General features: G+C 44.2%; 1 protein-coding gene across 6 annotated transcripts in view; it reads left to right on the top strand.

Moving 5' to 3' along the window:
- Nucleotides 1–2,375: 2,375 nt before the first annotated feature.
- LOC103535168 (fibronectin type-III domain-containing protein 3a-like) overlaps nt 2,376–26,394 on the top strand; it is a 40,461-nt gene continuing 16,442 nt past the window's right edge. For 2 of the 6 annotated variants that reach the window (XM_030448970.1, XM_030448966.1), the window contains exons 1-6: nt 2,382–2,463; nt 7,348–7,446; nt 18,176–18,311; nt 21,808–21,883; nt 23,052–23,128; nt 26,150–26,381. In XM_030448970.1, coding sequence (XP_030304830.1) covers nt 18,216–18,311; nt 21,808–21,883; nt 23,052–23,128; nt 26,150–26,381 — 481 coding nt within the window. In that variant the 5' untranslated portion in view covers nt 2,382–2,463; nt 7,348–7,446; nt 18,176–18,215. Of the gene's footprint in view, nt 2,464–2,613; nt 2,630–5,355; nt 5,372–7,347; nt 7,447–18,175; nt 18,312–21,807; nt 21,884–23,051; nt 23,129–26,149; nt 26,382–26,394 lie in introns of those variants that run through there. The other 4 variants (XM_030448971.1, XM_030448968.1, XM_030448969.1 and 1 more) reach the window with 4 other exon arrangements.

Below are 26,394 nucleotides of genomic sequence, written 5' to 3'. Positions count from 1 at the left end.
AAATCCCCGGGGCACTGGATACGCTTCGCTGCAGATTAGTGAGAGCCTGTGGAGTTATAAGATTCCTGAGATGGAAGTGCTGAAGATTCCAGGAATTCTCTCAAAGGTGGAATGATTAACCAACCTTTTGTTCCTAGAGCACAACAATGCAGAAAGCAGGTCTGCCTTCACCGAGTCCCCTGCTTGTCTCACCTTTCCTGAGGCGTTCACAAGCCTCAAGTCTGGCTGAAATCATGGATTTTAATTTCAGGAATTGTCAGTGAGATGCAGATTAAGCACTAGTGACAAAAGTAAACCGTGACTCAGAGCAGGGGAGCAGCTTGTTTTGCCTCTGAATCTCTTTCTGAGGATTTTTATTGGCATGAGGAATTATTAATTTCTTTTCAGCCATAATAAAACCCGTGATTGATGTGCTGATCCACACTGTTCCACATGGCAATAGTGGGAGCTTGCTGCTTTTTTTTTTTTCCAGCAGGATCAGTCACGGGTGTGCAGTAAAACTTGTGGAAGAGGTGGAAAGAAGAGGAAATTTCAGTGCAGAGACAGTGACCAAGATTTTGCCAATTATGTCATAAGAGGGAATGCTCCTGCTGCCCTCTCCACCTGGGACTGGCCATCAGTCCAAGCTAGCAGTTTTGCTTTCCAGATCAACAAATTAGCTCTTCCAGACAAAATCAGCAGCTCAAACTAAAATAGAGGTGACAACAGAGATTGCAGAGGTAACAGGCTGCCTGCAAAATCCTATCTTCTAATGCTCACGAGTAGATTTCCAGTGATGCTGATGCACAGGGGTAACATTTGCTTGTTTTCTCCCCAAACAAACGTAAAAACACACCTAAAATTCAGAAACCATGAGTGAAGTGGGTGATCAGACGCAATGAAAAGCAGAGAAGCAACCTGAGGATGGTTTAATCTTCATTTTCGCTGCTTGCTATCGATTTGCAGAGAATATATTAATCATTTTCTGGGCCAATGTAAGTAAAAAGCAATGGTGAAGTTACACGGCATGGTTTTGAGTCATTTATTTAAGAAGGAAGTCGTTAGCCACTAGAAATCCAGCAGCCACCACCACCTCTGCCCCTAACACTGCTTGCTTTTGAAGAAGATGGATGGGGATTTATTTTTGTCCTGTTCAGCACAGCAAACCAACCACTTCCCCGTGTCTCCAGAGGAAAAGTCTCTGACATGAAGGAACGTTTTCTTCTGTATATTATAAAATTTCCTATATTCATTAAAGAAAAAATAAAAAAAATCTGAGATCAGTCCAGGGGTAAACGCACAGCCGTTCATTTTACAAGTTTAGTTGCTATCGGTGTTTTAAGAAAACGGATGGGAGAAAATGGATGTTCCAGAGGGGCCCAAAGCCCCCAAAGCGGGGGTTTTCAGCCTTGATTTTCTGTCAGGGCACAGGATTTGGTGTCCTCAGGGTGAGAGCAGACAGGGTGAGAGCAGAGCTGTGGGTCCCAGCTGATCAGCAAACCCTGCAGTAACGTTAGCAGTTTGGGTAATATTCCTCATTTCTTAGTGCCCTCAGCATGAATGCTTTTTTATATTAATACAGATTAGACTTGTGTCACTCATCTGTCCCTCACAGTGGGCACCATCGGGTGCCTGAGTGCCTCAGGGTACCTCAGGGACACCTCAGGGGAACTCAGGGGAACCTCAGGGGAACTCAGGGACACCTCAGGGGAACTCAGGGGAACCTCAGGGGAACTCAGGGGAACCTCAGGGACACCTCAGGGAAAACTCAAGGAAAACTCAGGGACACCTCAGAGGAACTCAGGGACACCTCAGGGACACCTCAGGGAACACTCAGGGAACACTCAGGGACACTTCAGGGATACCTCAGGAAAACTCAGGGAAACCTCAGGGACACCTCAGGGGTTATACCAGGGGACACCTCAGGGACACTTCAGGGAAACCTCAGGGTACCTCAGGGAAAACTCAGGGACACTTCAGGGCAACTCAGGGACACTTCAGGGGAACCTCAGGGACACTTCAGGGAAAACTGAGGGACATTTCAGGGGTATGCCAGGGACACCTCAGGGACACTTCAGGGGTATCCCAGGGACACCTGAGGGACACCCAGGCCTCTGGCTCAGTGGGATGCCGGGCGCCGACCCTCACTTCACCTACCCAGCACCTTTGTCTCGCCACTCGGTGCCACTTTACCTTGAAGGTCGTCGCCCTCTCCTTCACCCCCCAGCCCCCTCCAGTCCCTTCTCCCTCCCGCCCGCCCGCAGCCTTGGTGCCACCTGCGGGCTCCCCCGCCCCCCCGCGCCTCTTTTCGCGGGAGCTGGTGGCTGGAGACGAAGATCGGCACTGCCTCTGGTTGGCGCGCCCGCCCGCCCGCCCGCCCCCGGCCGGCGGCGCAGGCGCAGTGCCCGCATTCCATCATGGCGGAGCGGCGGAGCGGCGGGCGGCAGCGCCGGGGCTGAGGCGGGGGCTGCGGTGCCGCGCTCGGTCAGTGCTGCCCCGGCGGGGATCGGGACGGGGCGGGGCGGGGATTGGATCGTTCCCCTGACTTCTCTCTGTCTTTTTTTTTTATTTTATTTTATTTTGTTTCCCGGAGAGAGGGCGGGAGGGCCGAGCCGGCCGGCGGAGAGCCGCGCTCCCCACCCAAGGCGCGGTGGGCAGTGCCAGGAGCGGGCGGGAGAGGCGCGGAGCCCCGCGGGATGGGGAGCGGAGCGGAGCCGAAAACGGGGGGAAGGTGGCGGCGGGAGGCGGCTGGGAAGGGAGGGAAGGAGCGAGGGAGAGAGGAGGGGGTGTGCGGCGGGGGCCGCCGTGCGGGACGGGGCGAGTGGCAGCGGGGTGCCCGCCGTGTGCGGGTTACAGGAGAGGTGCGGGGACCCCGCGGTGTGGGGCGGTGTTAGAAGGGAATGCGGGGTCTGGGGAGGCTTGGAGGGGCAGGGCAGGCGGGAGGATGGGGGGTTCGGAGGGGCCCTGACGGGACAGGCGGGCAGCGGGGGCAGAAGGGGCCGGGCGGGGGTCTCGTCGGTCCGTGTGTGGGGAGGGGTGTCCGGGCTGGTTGGGCGAGCTCCGCCGTGCCCCCCGGAGGAGTTAATGCCAGCGGGCTGCCCGGGCTCGTTCTTCCTATTCCCGCTCCTCTTCCCCAGCGCATGAATTCCCCGTCCCTTTTTTTTGTTCCTTTCCTTTTCTTTCTGTTTTCTTTGGGGTGAGATCTGAAGTCATTCCTCCTCCTCCCTCCTCTCATCCCCCCCCCCCCCGGCTTCCCCCTCTCCGCCTCCCCCCCGTTCTCCCTCCTCGGCAGCCGGAGCTGCTGCCTGCAAATGCCACGTCGCCTTCTGGTTGTTCCCCTTGACTGATCAGCAGCTCCGGTACCAGACACCTCCCCAGCTCCTCCTGGGGTCGGGGCAGGGGGAGGTCAGTCCTGTCATCCACTGTTTGGGTGGTGACCATCTTCTGCCCTCCCCCCCCATTCCGCTTTGTCCCCCCTCCACCCAGGACAGCAGCGAAGGTGGGGACCCGACTGTGACTGCTTTCCAGCCCAGTCCTGTGACTGCCTCCTACAAAAAGCTGCTGGCTGCAGCAGGGTGCAGATGCTCTCCTCCGGAGGGCTCAGTGGGGTGGGCTCCAGGGGGTTCCCAGCCTCACCAGCCCCTCCACTGCCTCTTCCTTGGGGTGCTCAGTGCCCACCGCTTCCCAATAATGTTAAAAAATGGGAATAAAGCATTGCTGGCAGGGTGGATGGGCTTCCTTGAGCAGCTTGCTCACAGCTGAGTTCTGAGTTCTGCTTCTGTGTCAAACTTTCTCTTTGGGCATCTCGTTGAGATGATAGGAAATTCGCTGTAAAGGTAGTTTTTTCATAACGGAGTCGTTATTAGATTTCCATTTCTCTGCACTCTTTGAATATTTTATCTTCTCCATCCTGTGGCAGTGGGATGTTTTCACAGTGGCAGTCCTGCCTTGCTTTACCCCTGTCTTATTGTGAATATTGACAGACAGATACGTTTTTCAGTATTCCTGGAATGCCCACGGGCTGTGATGTTCAAATGTATTTATCTTTGTGACACTCAGTTCAATAGGGAAATATTATCTCAGTCACAGATGGAAAGACTGAGGCACCGGAAATATTTATGGCCCAAGGTCACACAGGAAGTATGTGGTGAGGCAGGGAATTGAATCTAATTTCCTGAGACTCAGATTAGCATTTTAACCAGGGAAGCATCCTCTCTGTATTTTAAGCCAATAAATTGACCTTGGAGTTAATTATCCAGTGTAAAAGAAAGGCACTTTCTGGTTTGTTGTGACTAAGAAGCAAAACTTAAGTCGCTTCCCACACTTGCATTCCTTCTCTTGTTTTATGTAATTTATATGTGAAAGAGGATAAGGTGGTAAAATAGGAAAGATGTTGACTTTCTCAGGATTCTGCCTGTGTAATCATGCATGCTGAAAACCAGCCAGCTGTTCCACTGCCCTCTCTCTTAGGTCTTTTTACCTTATCCCCTTCCAAAGCTCTGAAAGTTTTGGGATGGGGTTGTTGTCTGGGAATAATTTGTCCTTAGCTAGGATGAAAATAAATCTAATAACCTGTACAGCTGAGTGACAGCCATCCCCCTTCCTCTCCACTGGGATCCTAAACCTTAGTTTCTTGATGCTTAACCAGCAGTCTGGGAAGAAACAGGGCTTGTCTTGACCCACCTTAAACCTTTCCAGAGCAAGCTATTGCCAAGTTGTTCCCTCAGCTGTAGGCTCAGTATCCTTGCAGCAAGTTTTGGAAAGACTTTGGCCTTAACTGCAGGTGAGTGGTGCTCTGACAGTGAAGAGGATAATTGCAATTTCTTGGGGCTTTGGATCTGCCCAGATCCCTCCTGCAGGATGTTCACATGCAGGTTACATTAGGATGGCTTGGTTGTGTTTGTAAAAGTTTTGGTAGTTATTTTTACTGCAGTGTTTTGCTCCTCGATGGTTTTGAGGAATTGGATGTTAGGATAGTTAAAAACAGATAACTCCTGGCGTGTTCCACCTTTAGTGAGAATAAAGATAACTTCACACAAATGGATTCCTGCCACAAGCCTTGATCACAAACTGCATCTCTCTTTGATGTTGTGCTGCAACCAAATTTGCAACAAAGTTGAGCTTAAGTGTTCTAAATAAGGCTTTTAACCCTCTTTTGTTTGGGTTTTTTTGGAGGCTAGCATTTGCATCGTGTTGACTGTGTGGGCTGTCACACCCATGCCAACAGTCTTTCATCTTTTATGTTTATTTTTAGGAAAGGTTTGGTGAGTCCTTAAAAAAAAACCCAAGATTTCCTATGTACTGTGCAAACAGTCAGGATTCCAGCATTCTGCTCACGACAGAGAGTGCCTGCCCTTGGCAGACCCCCCTGGGAACACTGCACCTCTGAGGGGTACTGTGTGTGTGTTTGTACACCCATTGTTGAAAAAGGTTTTGGGATCCCTTTGGGGGAATTTCAGGCACACTGAAATAGATCTTTTAAGCTTGGAAGCCTGAAAGTGACACCTTTTTTTGACGACCTGCCATTTCCCCAGCTTGGAAGGCTTCTTCTCAGACTCTAGAAATAAGCCTGTAGCTTTCAAGGAAACAAACAACTGGGAAGGCATTTTTACACTGTTTTGCCTCAGAATCATAAGCCAATGTGAGGTACTGTAAGAATGCCTCCCCTGGTTACATATTTTGTTAGTTTCATGGCATAATTTGATGTAATCAGATTTTAAATTTAATCTATGAAAGCAGAGGAGAAATTACTAGTAATGCCACAACCATCAAGAGACTGTAGGAGTAACAGTTACATTTCTGACTCCTCATTTTGCTGTGTCTCCAAGTGATCAGGTCTGGACTATCAGTACTGAAACTTGTGGTCACTCCTTGCTCTGGCCTCAAGGCCAGTGGGTATCAGAGGAGTAACCTTTTCATGTTTTTTTTTCACCTGTTTTTAGCAAGTTGTCATGAAGCTTACCAAGGTCAAGATGGTTATTTTCAGCTGTTATCTTTGCTGCAAGCCAGGACCTTAGCTGAAAAGTTTTGGATTCCTGGTGAGGAGCACACACTGAACTCTTTATTGCATTCTTGAAGAGCTTATTGTAAAAGCAGCGATAATTTTATTCTTTCAGTGGTGCTAACACAATCCTTTCTGTGTATTGACCAGCAAAGACAGACCACTGGCTCAGAGCCCTTAGCCTGTTTTCAATCTTAATGTAAATCTGCTATTGTTCCCAATATCTTGATTGATGTGGAAAATACCTCTGTTTGCTCAAGATTCACTTTTCCAGCATTGCAGCCCAACTGCCTTCTGTGGTTTTGTTGTGTGTGTTTTGGGTTTTGTTTTGTTTTTTTTACCCTTGTCTCATTAAAAGTAGTTTAGGAGGAACATTTACTGGGCTGGGACTTCACAAACATCTGTGGCTTCAGGACAGTATCACCTTTCTGGGGAAAATAACAATGGATCTGCTGTGTTTGCTGGAGGAAGCAGTGAGCTTCTGCTGGCTGGCAGACTCAGTCTCTGAACTACCTCAGTGGGAGACTCTGGGGGCAAGAGATTTCTTACAGTGTCCCAGCATTATCTTTAGAAAAAAAACTATCTTGGGAATTGACTGATATTTGTGACAGACTTCCTGAAGTCCCTGGTGAGAGCTAAGCCATCCTCTCTCTAAAACTCCAGGCCTGCAGAAGTGGGAGGAGCTGGAGGTGGTACTGGATCCAGTGGTTTTGAGAAAGGGGCTGATTCTGGGAGTGTTAAGTGAGATGTCCTGAATCCCTCCAGTGATCTGCTGGGGGCATCTGCAGAGGGGCAGGTTCTGGAATAAAGCTGTGCTGCTCTGTAGGGATGTATTTTTGCAGATATTAACAGTTTGTCTTTTCAGTGCCAGGGCCTGTCAGAGGATAAATATGGCATGGTGATTTAAATTTGGATAAATTGCATACCTTTTGGAACTGTTCTTTGTTGTTGTTACGTCTCACAGGGGATCAGAGCATCAAGTAAGGGAGGAAGGAAATCCATGGAGTGCCACAGAATGTGCTTCCTATGGGATCCATCTTCATAGCCTTCAAGTTACCTTTGACTAGTTAGGTCCTGGCTTGAGCAAGGAGTTGTCTTTGGCTAGTAAATGTCTGTGCAATGTTTGCACACTGTCAGGTTCTGCATTCTGCACAGGCTGAATGAGTGCGGGAAGGCTGCAGAAGGATTTTTTTTCCTAGTAGAGTCTTCCTTGAGTTTTGTTTGCTGAGTCTGGTGGAGTTAATCATTGGCTGCTCCCTCATCATCTCTTGCTGGTTTATTGAATGTAGGTTGTTTTCTGCACCTTTTTTTTTAACTTGCCAAGTCAGTAAATCTAAAATTCCTGTTAACTTTTCTCTTGTCTGCAGAAAGAAGACTGAGGGACAGCACACTGCTCATACTGCAGCAGGCACTGGCTGTGTAACATTTATCAAGAGGAGCAAATTCAAGTCAAGAGAGTGTCAAGGGTAATCAGACATAACTTACTGTTCTCCCACATTTTATGAAGCTTTTTTTTTTCCCCTTATGTCTGTAAGTAACACTTTTAAGGTGAAAATAATGGTAGAAGCATTTGACAGACTTCTACACTTAGTTCTCCTTTTATTTTCTGGAAGGAATTTTTTTACTAACTTCTCAATCAAGTTAAAGGAAAAACTAATTGTGGAAGAAAGAACTTGAGGCAGTTCTTGGAGATAAGGAGAGGTGCAGTATGTCCACATGAACATTATAGATTTTGCAAGGTAGCAGCCTGTCTATTTTTTACATTACTCCCTCTCTCTCCCCCCAGCCCTCTTAGCTGGAAGCTTTGTCCTACAGAGACTTAATTAATTGGGTTTTTGAGATAAAGAAAATAAATTTCTGGTTTGTGAAATGCATTTCCTTGTGCAGATGACAGCTCAGGTGGGGTGGTAGCTTATTGGTCAGTGGACCAACTAGGTGGGCCCAACTCAAATACTTTTTTAAGTTAGGAGCTCGAGGGGTTGAGCTCCTCAGTTTTGTGGAATTGATCAGGTCATGGAACTGAACTTTCTTCTAACCAGTTCATAATTACATGCCAGTCTCAGCTTTTGTGAAGAGCAGTTTACCCTGTTCTCCTGAGCCCATTCATGCTTGGTTCACAATTGTATAATGCAACAGAAGAAAATGAATAACTGAATGGTAGCTCATCAGGGTAGAATAGGATCTGATGGGAAACTTCCTAAGTACCAAAACAAGTTCTTTAGGGAGGAAAGTTGAAAGTGTCCTGTGAGCCATAGATCCATTCAGCAAATCATAAAGAAGATACAAAGGTATATTTTAGAAGATGTCAGATTATGTCTCCAGAAATGAAATAGTATTTTGAGAGGAAAATAGTTTAACCATGTTAAATAGGGGGTTATAAATTAGGATGGAATATTTTATCTGCTGTTGAATTGCTCTTATCAAATAGCTTCACCAGACATCTCTCTTAGTCAGTTTTTCTCTGAAGTTCTGCAAGTGTTCCAGACTGGTGATTCTGTAGCATTGATGTCTCCTTTCAGCTGGGGTAGTCACACTGCAGCTACTTGAGGAGTAAGGACAGCCTTGAATTCTTGCAGGGGCCATAAGGAGCTTTAGTTCTCTGTAAGTGCCTGCAAGATGGTACATGTTGGTGTTGAGCAGAATGGCTGCTTTCATCAGAACTCTTAATCTGCTTACCAGTTACATATGTTTTTGTCGCGTTCAAAATGTCAGAGGTGGTAATTATTTAGAAGAATCTCTTGGGTTTGGAGCATATTATGTAAACAAGCTTTTGGTGTATCCTACACTGCCAGTTTGCTTTTTAATTCCTATGTTCTGAAACACAAACTTTATAAAAACATTTGTAGATATAATAATATCATCCTTAGATTCTACAAAACTCTGATCATCTGCATTATTGCTTTTATGGGAAGGTGTCCAAAATTTTGTAGCAAGTTGACTGATTCACCAGTTAAATATTTAAAGCTCAGATATAGAAGCAAATAATTTTAGGTGTGTTAACCATGCATCAGCTGAACTGGTGCAGGTGTTGCTGGCTTTGTCACAAACACTGGGTGAGGTGTGTTTGCTTACACCGTCATGTGTATGACCTCATACTTGCATTTTAGTTTTGCATTTTCCATGAACTGAAAAATATGCACCGTGGTCTGTTTACCATGAGGCCTGCTCAGACAGGGTAACTGAAGTGATTTATTGGTGTGTTTTAGCCTTTGGTTTAAGTGTAACCTTGTCTTAACTAGACCAATTTGATCTGCTGTGCAGCTGAAGCATTACAGCCTCAACCTCTTCTCATGTTGAAAGAGTCTTGAGTTTGTGTATCAAAATAATTCTTCCTTGCTTGAAGTTTGCATAATCTCTTACAAGTTGGGAAATCCTTTTTCTTTTGCTGTGCTTTTGTGCTTGTTTTTGAAGTCGTGTTGTGTAAGAGAGTCCTGGAGTTAAAAAGCTTGTTTGTATCATTGCCTGGGTACATCAAGCAGATTGAATCAGAGCTGAAGTCAGCCTTGGTGCCTAGGGAAACCTGAAAGAAAGCAAACTCCTGCTGGTGTTAATCTTGTGAAGTCCTGCTTTTCCTTTCTGTTTTGTTGGATTAGATGACAGCTGACTGCTCTGAGCAGTCTCGTGGTAGGGAGCCTTTCCTGGAAATGGTGGGGTTGCTGTTGTTTTGAATAGTCTGGATGATTGCTCTCTCCTGAGAGTCAAGTTTAAGATGAAAAGTAAAATGATGTCCAAGATCTGGAATGCAAGTGTTTGGAAGATAACTTTTGGTTCAGATTTTCTTTGTATCACAGCAGCTGGAGCGATGTGGTGCTTGTGTCTGCTGTCCCATAATGCTCTCTAGGTTAATTTAGGGCAGGTATTAACCAGCTCTGGAACTAAGAAGGTCTGAGTTGTGGTGCTTCCTGGCATAATCCCAGGAGTTTTCATTGCCTCAAGCAAACTGATGATGTCCATGTCTGTGTAGACACATTTGGTGTCTGGAAATGCGTGGCACAGGACAAAAGAGAGCAGCCAAGCTCAGGATGCACTTATATTTGCTGCTTTGCTGGTGGCCCTCAGCCAACTCTTACTTGAAAATGATCAGAAAAAATACATAGCTATTTATTCCTTGCTGTAAACTGGGTGTTGCTTGCTGTCAGGAGGGAACTCAGCTGAACAAGGTGCTGTGGAATAGGTGTGGGGGGCTTCTCTGCCCATCCAGTTGCCATTTCTTTGGGTTGTTTCCATTCTTTGTATCTGAACTTTTTCCCCTGGGATGGAAGAAAATTGGTAAATAAAGGGGCAGAACACGTTTCTCTTGGGGGGAAAAACCTGTTGTAAAATGGGTTCAATTTTATGTTCTACTTCAAGACCAAATTTATCCCCCAGGGAGGAATTGTACTCAGTTATCCAGATACTTAGAATGGATTTCAGAGTCTTGGAGCACGTGCATCTCCTCACAGTTCCTATCTTGTAAATCTTGGCATGGTTTTGAACATTTTGCTTCATCTGTTGAGATCTGCAGTTACTGGAAGGTGGGAATTCAGCCGCCTTTTTGCTGACCAGTGAAGGTTACTCTGCAGCCCTTGCTGCATGATCACTAGGATCTGTTTTCAGGTCTGTAGTAGGGCTACATACAGCATATTTTAACAACCTTGATATCTTAATCCTGTGCTGTTTTTAAAGTTGAAATAAGAATGAAACACATTAAAGACTCAATCCTTTGATGGGTTCAGTTCTCTTGAACACTTCTAGAAGCAGGATTCCAGGAGCTACTGGATGTGGTTTTATGGGACTGGTCTTAGGGAAGTGCTTAGGAGATGGCTCTGCTATTCTGACAGTAAAAAGATAAAATAAAACAATAAAGGAAAATATTTATGTGAAAGTAATGCAATGTTTGCATTATGGAAACTGTTAAGCAAACTTTACAGTCTCATAAATGAATAATTAAGAAGACAGACATGGCCCTGGTGTGACCAATGAGAATATTTAAAAAAAAAACAAACAGCTTAAGTCAAACCTAATGCACTCTGACCATTGACAGGAACTTTCTCCCCTGCTCAAAGTTCCTGACAGTGGAGTTTCTCTTGTGAAGGACACCAAGAAATCCTGCAGCCACTGGGAAATTGTGTCTTAAGGGATGGATCCTAGAGGGTGTAGCTTTAGGCTCCAAGGTAATTCTCTAGTACTGGGGAGTTTCTCTTTGGGAGTGGAGGGGAGTAATTTTTTTTATTGCTTTCCTGGCACAGTGATGTCAGGAACCTGATCCATGTTGGGAAGGGAGGATGAAAGTTGATATTATCACTTAGGTCAGAGTTCCCATGGGTCTTGCTGTGTTGTACCTGCTGCCTCTCTGCATCCTCAGGTTGTTGTGGGGGTTTTTGGTGGAGGCTTTGTATCTCTCTCCTTCTTCAGGGAGAATTTCTGTCAGGTCTCACAGTACCCAGAGAGATGGGCATTAATACTTAATCATCTCTAGGAAAAAAGTGTTTTTCTGGAATTTGGTGGTTACTTTTTTTTTCTTCTTCTGCTCCTCAAGAGCATTTATATTTTGACTTCCCCCTCCACTCTTGGCCAGAGGAGCCAGGCATCTTTCTGAAGGTTTTAGGAAGTTAGTAGAGGTCCTTTAGACAAGTGACCAGTTGTGTTGGATCCCCAGATGGTCTTGGAAAGCAGGGAATGTCCCAAGTCATGGTGAATGGCTTGTGGTCACTTTTGTATTTCACCATGGAAACTTTTAGCACTAATTTGGAATAAGCAGTTAAGTAACTGTTGGACTTTCTGCAGAAGACAGGGAAATGTTTGAGCCTCTGTGGGGTTAATGTGTCTGTGGTCTCTTCAGATGTTGCCTGCCCTAGGTTTGGAAGCTTCCAGCCATGGAATTGTTTCAGTCATCAGTTTGGATGTGGCCCTGAGCAGGAGCCCTTTGAGTGGGATGGCAGCAGCGGTGCAGTGCTGGGATTAGGTGATTCTGCTCTTTTCCTTACAACTTTTGATATTCCCCATGTAAAGCATGATATCTGGAGCAGAGCATCTGCAACAGAGCAGGAGCTCAGGTGTTTGGGGATTGATGCTTGGAAAGATTTTTAAGGAGTTTCTGGAAGGTGCAGAGCGCAGAAAGCTCGTGCTGTGTCTGTGGTGTTGGGGTGGGCTTTTATTGAGAGGTTTTTGGTTTACTTGGCTTGCAGATCCTGACCTAGGTCAAAATTGCCAGGTCCTATCAATGCCTAGATCAAAATGCCACCGGGCTTTCCACAGCTGTCATTAAACATTAAAAATGTTGGAGCATGATTGTCGGGTAAGCCCTGGAGAACCTTTTCAGTATCAAAAGTTGTGGTGCCCTTCTGGCTAAAAGCCAGGCTTCATGCAAGATGGTGTGGACAAATTCACTTGGGTGCCATTATAAATTATTTCCAGCATTTTAATCAAAACACATATTTAGTTTTGAACAGATGACTGTTATGGACTGATGGTGGTCTTTTCAGAGCTCAAGTTGTGACTGAGCTTCTGTTAAATCTGTCGTTCCCTTCATCTTGCTGAAAGTAAACCAGTCCAGCTTGGACTCCTCCTGTGTGGTTCTGTGGCAGAGGAGAGCTATTTTAGGATTGGGATGATATCTTAAAGACCTTGTTAATAATGTTTATTTGAAAAACTTGGGTGGGAGAGAAGGAGCTTGTATTTTTTTTCCAGAATGTTTCGTTTCCACCCTCAAAATGACATGGGGCATAAATGCTGAATCTGGAGGGGTGAGAGTTTGGTTTGGTTTGGGTTTTTAGAGTTCACAAATAAAATTTCATCTGACTTTTATTTGGATCTACTGTTCCTTTTAAGAGCTTTGGAGATTGTTGATGCAAAATCCAACTGACAGTTTAACAAACTCAGAAGTCTCTGCTTGCAAGAGACTTGGAGTTTAATCCATGGCAGTGTCTCAGTGTTTTCTTTATCAGAACCCATGAGGTTCCTGTACTGCTGTGTCCACTGATCCACTTCTAGATGTGACTTTTCTCCAAAGACAAAAGACATTAAATGTGTTACTTTTAATGAGGTTTTTTTGTTAATGTTGGGGGTTTTTTGCCCCTATTTAGATAAAATAAATATATGTAATATATAAAAGCTTAGTAAATAGATAGCTCTAATTAGTTATTCTGTTAATATGAAAAGGTATAATTAAATCTCTAGGTTTTTATACAACACTGCTTTTAATAAATAACAATATTGTAGCAGATTAGTTCCTTCAGTACGTGTAAACTTATGATCAGGCTAGAAGGTCACATAAGGCATTGAACCTAGAAATCAGGAAGTCTGGACTGAATTTCTAGCTCTTCATCAGACTTCCTCTTTCATCCTGGACACATTGTTCTTTCTAACTCAGGAATACTGTATTTAAAAAAAAAAAAAGTCTCAGTTTAAGTAATAAGTTTATTGGAATAGGAACTTTTTCATATTAAATCCAGCACTGACTTTAATGAAAATACAGTCTTTTGATAGCTTCTGTGTGGGATTGGAAACCTTTTTACTGTTCACCTTCTACTCTGGCCAGTGCTATGAAGTTGATCTGTTTCTGTCTGCAGTGTTCCCCCCTCCTGTAATTTCTCTGTGCTATTTTTCTGGAGAGAGATTTTTATTCTGTGCTGGAAAAATATTTTAATATGAGACAACAGTCTTTCAGTAACTTGTTAAATACACAATACTGCTGCACGTTTGCACAATAGATAACATACTCTGCTAATGTTATTGAAGGATATCATCCTAGTGAAAACGTTGGGTTTTTCAGCAAGAGTTTTTTCTTATTTTGTGTGTATCAGAACTCATTCAGTGAACACACAGATTTCCCTGTTTCTAGGTGCACATAAAGAAGTTGCAAAGTCATTGTTGCCACCCAAGGAGGAACTGTGTTTGCTGAAGTGCTGATGTGTTGTTGGGTGTTTGCTGGGGGCTGTTCCAAAGCTCTTGATAAAAACAGTGCCTTTATGCAGGAAAGTCATTGAGTAGTCACTTTTTCCTTGGAGGGATAACTGTGAAGAGTTCTGAAGTTGTTTCTGTGGTGCCACCCAAGTAGAAGTGACAGTGAGTTGGAGGTGACACCTCATGGTGTGACTCTTGGGGTGTCCTGCATGGGGACAGGATGATCCTGTGATGGGTCCCTTCCAACCCAGCATCTTCTGTGATTCTTCATGCCAAGCTAGCAGTGCAGCAAGCATCCCTTCTGATGCTTTTTGTTTGGAACTACCCCTGTGTCCCGTTGCTCTTTCATACACTGCATCTTCCTTTGGATTGAAATTATTTTACACTGCTTATCTTTTAATTTCCAAATGCCTCCCAGGAACCCGTGGTGACTTCCATGCTGATGACTGCAATCACCTACCCTTAACATTTCCCTCCAGGGCAGCTAAAACTGCCTGGTTTGTCTGGGCAATGCACTGCATCTTCCCTTCACTTGGGATTGAAATTATTTTACACTGCTTATCTTTTAATTTCCAAATGCCTCCCAGGAACCCATGGTGACTTCCATGCTGGTGACTGCAATCACCTACCCTTAACATTTCCCTGATAAGCAGCTAAAACTGCCTGGTTTGTCTGGGAAAGAGAGCCCTGAGCTGAGGATCTGCCTCTGGAGGGGAGCAGGCAAGGAATCAATGAACAGAGTTCAGTGCAGATCCTCGGAGCTGGAGAGGGGCCAGGATGACTGCAGCACTGGTGGAGAAGAATTTGGGCTGGAGAAAAGGGCAGGCCAATGTTTCAGTCTTCCAGAGCCTCAGCGTTTTTACTATGTCAGGAAGTGAGGTCAGGCACAGCCGCTCTATGCTGGAATTGTTTTCTGGAAGGCAAGTCATGAAGATTTTCTGTTTTTCTTAGAAGCCTTTGTAGAGCGAGGCTGGCAGTGGAAAATATTGCCTCCTTTTTAATATGGTTAAAGTGATTAACCAGATTACATTAGCCCAGCACTGAATTACTCAGGAAGGCTTCTCCGGGTAGATTTTGAAAATGCAAACTGGTTTTATTTGGTTGAAAATGGTTTAAATGTTGAGGTTGTAAAAGCAATGGCAGAGTGTTTCCCTTTTTTAGATCCCTGTCCTTGGACAAACAAGCTGTGAAAGCAGCAGTTCAGGCTCCTTCTGGGGTAGGTTTCTGCTAGCACAGAAGTGCAGTAGCTACTGTTCCTTCTTTCAGCCTGGGTAAAGCAGTGTTTCAGAAGGTTTATTTCTGAGGTGGTTAGTCCCAGGTTTTTATTTGTGTTATTTTAATGGCTGTCATGTTCTGTGTGCTGAATTCATCTGGCAGCTCAGACAAGGTTTGAGAATGACCTTTAGCTGGTGCCTAATGGAAACCATCCTAAAGAAATGAACTAGGCCAAAAGTACCACTGCTAAATGTAACCTTTCTGGTAATTAATCTACTTAATTCCATACTGACTGAAACCTCTAGTGCCTGGTGACAAAGGCCTAGGAAATACCTATGCAAATTCTGCTCTTGATTCATGTGTAATGATTCCCTAGTTCTCCTATGTTCCTTTGCAAGCTGAAAACTACAAAAGTTGCCTAATGTTTAATGCTTACAGGTGGGAGTTTCTTGTTTGCTTTACTCTAGAATTCCAGCTTTTGTGTACTAGCTCATCTTTAGTGTCAGGGTTGTTTTGTTGGTTTTTTCTTCTCTTGCTGAGCCCATCAATACACAGTGGGATGCTCCTCTGTATCATTCTTGTTCTGCCACATCTGAGCCCAGCTGTACAGTAAAATGTCAGTGTTCTGAGCCAAGTGAAACTGCCCAAGAGTTATTAACATGGTTTCATTTATGCCAGTGCTTCTGTTTCCTGCTGAGACCTGAAGTTGTCTGTGCTAATTTTGGAGATAACGGTATAAAAACATTTGTTTCCTGATACTCCAAAATATAAGTTCTTCCTCTGAAAACTGTGAAGTTGCAGCACTAAGCAAGTGGCAGGTGTGTGTGTGTGTGTTTAGGTGTAAATGTAAATATTCGTGTGTCATTAGGCAGGGTCAGGATCCTAAAAACCCTGGTGGATGTTGGAGCTGTATTGATGTTCTGCTCTGTGATTTGGTGTAACCTCACTGCTCTGCTGGCTCATCTAGACACAGCCTCAAAGAATTACATTAAGCCAGCTAGGAGACTGGGACAGAAAGTTCGGATATTTATTTAAGATTGCAGGTGGTACTGACTTGTTTCAGAACATCTTTTTCTCCAGCTGGTTATTTTGCTTAGTTCACCATCTGAACACAGATGGAGCTGCTTCTTGGTGAAGGGTTTTCCCCTTTATGTTAAGTGCTCATTTCTCCTCTCTCAAGTTCTTAGGTTAAATTAATTGAGACTACACACATATACCAAATCCTTTATCTGCCTGTGCATACTCCTGAACTCCTGTTTCAGATCTTAAGAATTCATTAAGACTTAACCTCTGAACCTCTACAAATGGGAGAGGTGCAGTGGAGGAAACAACTGCTTTAATTTAACATCCTGGCTGGTAGTGTTCCCATGCAGAAGGTGTATTTGTAAGTGGAATGGTTATATACAACCAGATGAGTTTGTTCCCTTGGCAGTGGTAATGCAAAATCTGGCAGCTGGGGTGGAAGATTATTTTACTCAGGAAATAAATAACAGGCTGAGGTACTTGGGTGTATTTAGGACAAACCTGATATAAATTTAAACTTGGGAGGTTGTGTCTAGCCCTTGCACCTGTGGGGTGATATTTGGCCTCTTAAAATTGTTACAGGAGCTGATCCAGAAAGCAGTTGGTATGCAGAATGAGCTGGGTTCTTTGGCAGTCTTGGCTGGTTTGTTATGCTGCTTTTTGGGGCTGTGTGATTGTATCAGTTATTTTGACATGCTTCTGGAAACAGGAAAGAATGTGTTTTTTACCAGTGGATGCTCCCAGCCCTTTGCCTTGTCGTGGTAGTACTGGAGAAATCCTTGTGAGCTCAGCTGCTGTTATAGATCCTTCCTGAATAAAAAGAGTTGAAGGCAGAAGGATTTGGTTTTTTCCACCTCCCAAACACTGTCATTTCCATACTGGTTATAGAAAACTGCACAAGAATTTGGCAGCTGTGTAGAGATTGACTTGGTGCATGCCCAGCTTTGGGGGTGGAGGAGAGCAACAATGGTTTTTGGTTTGATTTTTTTAATTTAGTGAATTGGACCATCCTGTCCACCTTTTGTCTTCTGTCTGGGTTTATGGGAGGTAATGGGACTGGAAAAGGAAGTGTCAGCATTTCCTGTATCCTGTTATCTCGTGCTTTTTCTGGTTGCTGAATTATCTATGCACTGAAAATTCACTAACTTTGGGATTTCATTTTGCCTTATTAGAATTACAGGTTAGTCATTAGAAGCCCCAAGCCACATGGCACGTTTCCATATGCAGTTCCTCCTGGTACTGAGAGTTTTGTACAAGTGCTCTGCTCTCCAGGGTTGTCCTAAGCTTTTTTTTCTGGTTTTTGTCAGATTTCTGTGTCAGTGACATGGTTTTACATTGGAGAAATCGGATGGGTTGGGGTTTTTTTGTTTGTTTTTTTTTATTATCATAGAGTCTGAGATGTACATGTGGTATATGAACCAACTGGCCTGAAGCTGAAGTACAAGCAGTGTAGAAATTATAACTAGAAATTTCAGAACAAAATGCTGCCCAAATGTAAAAGCTGCTGGTGTGGAATTGCATCACTTGTGTGCTGATTGCATCACTCCTGGCACATCAGGCTGAATATGCACAGTTCCTGCTGAAAGAGCATGGTTTTGGAACAAGGATATGTATTGCTTAAATGCACTGCTTAAGCATGAAAAGAAGGGGGATATTTTGGACTCCTTGGGTGTACTTTGTTGTGAAGAACTCCTGTGATCCCCTCTGAGCTTTGCAGGCTGTCCATCTGCACAGGTTTTTAAGGAGTGGATGTGTTGTAAGTTTTGTCTCCAGTCGAAGTCAGTTTATTTGAAAATCTTTGGGGGAGCCTTGTAGGCTGCTGCAGCCTGATAATATTTTCCTGTTGAGTCTTCAAATGCTTTTGGATTGCTGTCATTAAAGAATTGAATTGCTATCACAGTGCAAGTGTTTGTTTTTCAGAGAAGGAAGGAAAATAATCAAACCCAACATCTCCATGGCACCTCCTGTATTTTTCTTCTGAAAGGCTGACATCAAGCTAGGCAAACAAAGTTGGGAATTACTGGAAGGGGGGGAGAGACCCATCTAATATTGTCCCTCTCTGTGTTTTTGCAGGTGGTTGATGTGAGCAGCTGTCAATGAATGGTTTCCAGACATGATGGCTGACCAGCCACCTCCCTTAGAAGCCACCCCGATCTTGAATGAAGTGCCACTTCTACCTCACATGGTTAATGGGGACAGCATACAACAGGCAAGGAAACTCACTGCACCTCCAGACAATCCCTGTAGCACAGAGGTAGCTGGGAGGCTGACACTGGGGGTACTGTAGAAAACAGAACAGATGAACAACAAATAGGTTTTCGAACTTGGATGGTGGCTGAAAGAGGAGGAGGCTTGAAAGAAAGCAGCCCTGGTGCTGGTCTGCAAGGTTAGAGAAGCACGTGGTGCTCAGCACTGAGAGCATCAGGAAAACAGAAGTGCACGTGGAGAGAGGAATATTTATACAGTGGAAATGTGAAAAGATAGCAAGTTGAAAGAGTGTTTGTTACACGTGTAAGTGCCTTAAAATTAAGAGTACAAAAATAAAAGAATAAAAGGAAAAAGATAAGGATTTAATACAGCACTAAGGGTTTGGAAACTCTTCTTAAAACTCATGTCAGATAATCCATAAGGATGAGCAAGTGGCTGCAGTGCTCTAAACCAAGAAGTCTGTTGCAGGGAAGCGAGAGGCAGGACCATATTAAGTATCCTCATTAATAATTACAGTGCACTGCTGAAACCTGAGGATATTTAATTGAAACTTTAGAATTTTATTGGACACAACCCTTCAGAAGCACCTGGTCTGATTAGAAATACAGATGAAAGTGAAAACAAAATGATGTCACAGAAGCACTTAAGTAACTTGTAAGAAGTAACCTGTCAGTAAACTTGAAGTAAATTTACTACTTGACTGTAGGAGCTGAGTGTTGAAGCAGGGGGCAAAACTACCCATAGCTTTAATCTGATCAGTATGTAACTGCAAATGTCTGACAGAAATTAAAGGGTTAATCCAGAAGGAAAAGTTACATAAAAGTTTCTGAAGGACAACTCCTGAAATTGTTATGAAGGGTAACAGTGGAGACCTTGGCATATTTGAGTACAGTAAAACAATCAGGAATTGTTGAGGGTCTTGTGGCCCATAAATGCTGGCAAGTTTTAAATAGATATCCTCTGCTTTGTAATTGTTACAGATGGGGAGAATTGAGGTATACTTGCTTGTAAAAATAGCCTTGACTGAGGAAAAAAAGTCTGCTCTGCTTTTTTTTTCCTCAGACTCTGGAGTGACTGTTTTGAAATAAGTAAAGCTACAGAGTCTCTGTGCTAATTCTGAAGTTCTGGCATTAGCAACACGAAATGCTAAGTGCTAACCAGCTGTGAGGTTATTCAGTAGCCAGTGTGTCATGTTACACAAGGAAAGATCAAGTAGATCCAACTGGAGACCATTTCCAGAGCTGTGTTGGTGTAGCATCAGTAGATCAGTGTATACTGAGTGCCCAAAAGAAGGTGATGATCACTGAGATGTTTTTGGTGGAGGCTGTTTGCAACCAGGTGAGGCTAAACCAGCCAACCAAAACATTAAAAAAGAACTGGATCTTAGAGATGCTTGGGAAGATGGCATTGGAAGAGTACCAATATTCCTCATTCTGACATGTCTGCATTTAAACAGCCACCTCATGGTGCCAGCCTTCAGCTGCTGAACACATCCACTTGCTGCTCTTGTTTGGGGCACTTTTCCCCAGAGAGGAGAAGCTTCTGGGCCAGGCTCACGTTGGAAAAGTTTGCTTTTAATTGGGGTATTGACTTAGAAGCTTTATTAATGCAGATGGTTCTTCAATTATTTGGCAGTCGGTGCCATAGAGGACAGGCTAATTATAGAGCATTGTGCAGTGGTTTTGTTGTCAGAAATAAAACTGGTGCTGTTTGGCCTGTGGCTTCAAGAGGGGGATGCAGCATCCAGCTCAGAGTTTCATTTCACATAAAGTGGAAGTTGGGAGTTTTCTGGAAGGCTTTCTCCTTCTGCAGAAAGTTCAGCAATGAAAAGTCTGTGTATGAGGGATAAAAGCAAAACACTGACCAGTGCTTGGAAATGCCTTTGGGGCTGTGTTGATGCCACTTGTTCTGAAATGGTTCAGAGGGACAGCTGAGGGTGTAGACATTGCTGTGACTGTCTCTAACTTGGCTTAGACTGAGTCAGAAACACTCCAGCTTCCTGGAAATTTTTCCTTGGTGGATAGTTGATGGAACTGCATTTGCTTCATTAATTATGGTGAGTCATCCCTCTAAGACATTGCCCTGTGCATTCCTGAAATTCCACTCTCTGAACCACTCCAGAGCCTTGTGATTACACAACTTGCTTGTGATCCTTCTCACTGAGCTCAGTTAATAGTTTCCTGAACCTGGTGGTGAGAAGTTCAGTTAATGGAACCCTGTTCAGAGGCTCTGAATTTCTCAAAGGATCTCTGTCCTGCCCCTGAATTCTCTTGTCTTGAAGGTGAAGCTTGCTTGTGGGGTTTAAAACCTGCTTAGGGAGTCCTGTCCCCTGCTTGTGTCCCTCCCCAGCAGCAGCTGTGTGCAGCACACCTCATCTTTGCTGCTGCTTTACATTGAAGCAAATCCCAGGTTTTCCTCAGGTCCCACCTGTCTGATGGAATTGTCATGCCATGAGTGGTATAAAAACATTCTATAAAAACTGAACGAGTGAAACCTGTTCTTTTTGGGTTTCTCTGCTAGTTTTGCCAAAGGTGCTTCAGTTTTTATTTTGCCCTTTTTCTACATGTTGGGAGTTTTAACTCTGAATTCTGGCATGACCAAACCTCTTGTTTTACTGCAGAGCTTGACTTGTGTCTGTGCAGTAGAGTAGAATCTCCCTGCAAAACTCCTGCAGCCAGTATTTTCACAGTGGGACTGCAGGAGGTGGGCTGGATGGGGTGGAAGCAGGGGATGGTTGGTGTTAGCCAGCAGAAGGGACACGAGGCTGTGAGGAGGAACCCTGGCAGATGTCCACATTGATCTGGGTGCCAATGACTGTGATCATGTCCAAGCTGACCTGCAGAACCTCCCTGCTAGCTGTGTTTAGCTCTAGGGTTACAGAAGCATTGGGAAGAAACACACCTGATCTTTCAGGAGCTGTTGAGCAGTGCTGGTTGGCATGACCTGCTTCATCACCTCTTCTGCTCCCCTTCCACCCCCAAAGGACTGCATCCTTCCATTAAATTACTTGGTAACATCAGGGGCTATTTCCCTAAAATACCTACCAGCATGCTTTCAGTGACAAAGCACAGCTGAGGGTGTGTATGTGTGTGTAGTCCTGGTTTTGCCACTTCAGCTCTCAAACTGGCATTTCAAAAAAAAGGGGTTTTTTTCCAAGGCAAGGCTTGGAAAGGGAGGTGAATCTTGGGGAGGTTATTGTTTCAGTAAAAGAAGAAAAAGCAGTTTGAAAATACTGAAAAGCAAGACTTGAAATGTTTCATCAAGGGAATCACTCCTGTAATCAGATAAAAATAGTGATGATGCAAAATTGATAATTTTAAGTCAAAGGCTCACATTTTACCTGCTGGTGTTTTGCAGCTTGATTTGTAACTCAGGTTGCTACAGCTGTGTTGTTTTAATCAAACGTGTGGGTGGAAAGAAGAGGTGGGGCTTTGCCCCTGATCATTTCTAAATTTTTTAAAGAACTCTCCTCTTTTCTGCTTTTTTTTTTTTTCCAGGTTATTCTTGTGCAGGTAAACCCAGGTGAAACCTTTACAATTACAACTGAAGATGGACACATGCAGTGTATTCAAGGTAAAGGCAAAGCTGGAGGGCTAAATCCCAAGTATTTTGATTCTGTCATTATCACAGCACAGTATCTGTTTCTGTCATGTCAGATGTGCATCCAGATGTTCTGCAGTGTGATAATAAATCAGTTTTTTCATATTGTACTTCAAGCACAAATGAGACAGCCCAGAAATTCCCAAGCTTTCCTGCATCTCTGCAGGCTTTGCAGCTGATGTATAAAAAGTCTGGCATCTCAGTTTTTTAATAATCATCCAGCTGTCTTCTCAGGTTCTTAACACACAAATATACATGGGATTTAGTCCACACTAAGCTGAACAACTTTAATAAGCAGTGTGTGACCTCACTGTAATGGGAGGTAGGGAAGCTGTGCTACCCTCTGTGTGGCTGCAAACTGTTTTTTACCTTCTGGGTAGGTGACAGAACTGCAGATCTGAGGTCAAAATGCCTCCTCTAAGTCAAGTTGAATTTATCAGTACTTCCATTTGGAATATTTTTCACTGTGCTGTTATATAAAATGTGTCCATTCTGATTTCATCAAATTCCAGACAGGAACACTCTCAGTTTGATGTGAAAAGTAATATATTCCTTTAAAAAAATAATAAAAATCCAAACACATTGGTAGAGCAGCTGTCAGCATTACTGTGGTGCCAATATTGTTGCTACAGACTTTGATCTGTCACAAAATAAGAACTAAAATTTATCTTTGCTGATTTTTTTACAATTAAGTAATTGCTGCTGGCTGATTGGAGTAAATCTCAGCTGTTTTTTGCACAGCCATATTTTCATTCAGCAATATTATCTAAAATTCTGGATGCTCCACAAAAGCAATTAAGTCATACTTAATGTGTATTTTGAATGTCAAAATGAGCTCTCCATCAGGGACATAAATAGCATTATTTTTCTTGATGGAAACTAGGTATGGCCACTTGTTTATTTTTTAAACTTGCAGTCCTGGTTATTTAAGTTCCTCTCCTAACTGGCTTTTTAACTGGAATAGCTGAAGCCTTACTTCTGAAGGTACTTATGTAAAAGTAGGTCTATAAATGCAGAGTTGGATGAAGCTGTTGGCTTGTTGGGCACCAAAGTGAGCCATCATCTTTGGAAGAAAAACAAAAAGTGTCTCAGATTTGTAAAAGCCTGGTTTGTTAAAGAGTGGCACCTTGTTACTCCTCAGGTCCAGCACATGTTCCTATGATGTCACCAAATGGTTCTATGCCACCCATATTTGTGCCTCCTGGTTATGTATCTCAGGTAAACTTTAATTTCTTCTTCTATTTCAGTGTGTTTGTAGGTGTGGCTTATTAACAGTAAGGCTATTGATTGTTTTATCTGGAAGAGCTATTAAAAGCACTGATTGTGTTTTTTCCATTGAACTTACCAGCTATTTAACTATTCAGATTTCTCTCTTTTAATACACCTCTCTTTATCAGAGTTTTCAATGCCCCTTTCTTCACCAGCTCTGACCTCCTCAACATTCAGCAACACACTGTGGTGTTAGAGCACAAGTGTGAGGAAGAGGAGGAGTGCTCATGCTCCTGACCTCTGTAATGAGCAGGACTCTGGGCTTCTCTCCCAGCTTTACTTTTCCATTCTGACTGATTTTTCCACTCCATTGCTAAGTCACAGCAGGTCAGACCTGCCTGTGGTATCTGAGCTGTTATCAGAGATACTTGGTCATTGCCAGTTTGATTTACTTTTCAATTGATGCTTTTTTTTTTTTTTTTAAGGGAAGTTATTAAAACCAAGTGTGTAAATGGGGTAGCACAGGTTTCTCATCTTCTAGTGGTGTTCAAAATGGGGAGTTTCCTGAGCAGTAGGCTTGAAAACCTGGTAACTCTGTGTTCTCAAGCTCCCCAGGCAGCTGCCTGTTTGCATACAGCTGCCTCTGCAGCTTGTGCTTCTGCTGTAAGTAGGTAATTTCATGCAGCCCCTGAGGAGAGATTCCCCCAGATAATTTATGTATCAATACAAAACTGATTTTTCAAGTGCAAACAGCACTGGCAAATGCTGAGGGGTGCAGACTGCAAAATGTTTGGTGTTTGCTGCCATTTGAAACTTGGAGGTTTGGGGATTTTCCTTGGTCGTTGTGACAGAGATCAGGTAAGTTTGGAACCAACTTTAAATGAGGGTCTGGCAGGGTATCCCTTCTGGCTGGAACAGTGCTGTGTGTTCTTGCTTAATACATACCTAAGGGAGAGTTCAGGTAGCCATCAAAGTTTGCAGTGAGTTTTGAGTTGTGTTACATGACCATGCAATGTCCTGTGGGTGCATTTGGCCCCCTTGGTGAACCAAGAAAGATCCCCCCATGATACTTCTGGAACAAAAGTGTATTCAGGGTGAGCTGAGACTGAAATGACTCTGTCAGAATTGCTGATGGTGCAGCTGACTCTCAGGCCACTTCACAGCTGAACTTTGTCATGGCACTTTGCAAGTGCCCAGGTTCTGTTTCCCTTCAGAAGAATAATTTTGGTTTAGTTTGCTCTCTCCCTTGCTGAGGAGCCTTTCAGGTTGGGCTCTTGGCGTCAGCAAGGTCCCAACATCCGTAGTGCCTTCTATGGCCAACAAGGAAATAAATGCTGCAGTGATTTCTGGTAGCCAACCCAAACATGCTGGAGCAGGCTAGAAGGAGCTCCCAGGGTAAAACATATGGGCTGCTTTTGTCTTAAGTGCTTGCTTTTTATTTTTTATCTTGTTTTATTCACGGGGAGGAATTGCGTGAAGAAAATCGATTTGGTTTTGCATCTCAAGTCTGTGTGCCAGCCTGCACCTGGAACTTGCCTCTTGCCTTCACAGATACTTTTCTGTGATCCATTTCTGTGATTGCTAAAGCACTGTAAGGCCCTGCCTAATATCATTTGTGATCTGTGTGTTTAAATGGTACCCAGAGGAGATGACTGGTGTTGAGGGAAGGAAGTATAAAGCTGCAGACTAATTTTAAACCAATCTAAGAAACATGCCTGGTTTTCCTTCTGAGACATGATTAATTCTAAACCATCAGTTTGCCTTTAATATTGAGCTTTTGTTCTGTTGGGTTTTTTTCCAATTACATTGCTCACACCTGTTTAATTTTTTGTGTGAGGGAGCAGACAACTGATGTGATGTCTGCCTTGAGAATTTGCTTTGGGCCAGACTTCTCTTTAGAGGCAGCCTGAGTTTTATGCCAGTGGGCTTGTGCGTTGGAGCAAAAGAAGCAAACTGGAGTGTGACCAGGTGATTTCTCTGATGGTCAGCTTGGAAGCTTTTGAGCCTCTCAGAGCTGTAGGTGCTGAAAACATAACCCCTCAGATGAGCAGCCTGGGCTGGAACCACAGGGTGACAACAGATGGGTGCAGCTGTCCTGGCTCTGCTCTGCTGGAAGGACCCTGTGACCCTCAGCCTGGCTGTTCCAGGTGTCTTAAAGATGAGACTGAACCTGGCACTGGTTTCCTTCAGTGTCATCATTCTTTAATAGGTCTTTTTGTGACTCCTGCTCTGGTGTTGTTTCTTGACCTTCTCTTCTAAAGCCTGTGCTTTGTCCAAAGTTTTGTCTCAGTTTTAAGATTTAGAGAAGCGTTGTTGTAGGAAACCTGGAAGTATTTTTAATTTACTACAGGAACAGCCATCTGTTGAGATGCTAATGTGTTTCACACTGGCAGAATGAGACTCCAGGAGGAGCCTGTGTGTTGTCAGCTTAGGACACAGGTTTAGAAGTCTCTCTGTGTGTGTGTGCACATCTGCAGGCACTGACTTATCATCTTTTTATCCCACAGCCCAGACACACAGGCAGCTTCCTTCTCTGAATTCTCTCAGCCCATGGCAAGCATGAAATCCGTTTTGACATTTGAGTTGGGTTGGATCATAGTAAGGAGACAGCAGAGCTGCCTTGTAGCACTTTGTACTTGCCACAGGCTAGGAACACACAGGCAGCCTGGGAGGATGTGCAGGAACTTGGATGCACGACAGCTCTGTCGGACAGGACGTGGGCTACAGCAGTTCTGGCTGTAATTACAAGTGGGCTGGGAATGACTCCCTGATCACTTCACCTCGGTTGTTTAAAGGAATATATACATTATTCATACGTTACAGATCATTGAACACCTCAGTGTGTGGGGCTGGCTGCCTCCAACTCCAGTTCCTCCCAGCAGCATGTGCTGGGCTTCCTCTGGAGCTCCTTTTGGTGTGTAGATCCCGAGCTGCCAGGGGTAAACTGAAGGCCAGAGGCTCATTATGAAATGCCCATTCTTCTTGAGATTGTTTCTGTCCTGATGTTTCTTTTCTTGCTCTGCCTGACAGGTGGTGGAAGAGAACGGAGTTCGTAAAGTGGTGGTGCTGCCCCACTCAGCTGAATTCCACCCTTCCATGCATCCTCCTCCTCCTCCTCCCCACGTGCCACATTACATGCACCATCACCACGCCTTGCTTCCCCACCCACCTCACCCAGTGTACCCCCCAGTTCCTGGGACAGGAGAGCTGCCACCACAGTTCATCCACCAGCACCCACCACCCCACGTTTTCCAAGAACAAGGTGAGGGCCCAGG

This window comes from Calypte anna, chromosome 4 (genome assembly GCF_003957555.1).
Source record: "Calypte anna isolate BGI_N300 chromosome 4, bCalAnn1_v1.p, whole genome shotgun sequence".
In the NCBI taxonomy this organism is placed as follows: domain Eukaryota; kingdom Metazoa; phylum Chordata; class Aves; order Apodiformes; family Trochilidae; genus Calypte; species Calypte anna.
Note: the sequence above shows the minus strand (reverse complement) of the source record. Positions and strands in the feature narration are given on the sequence as shown.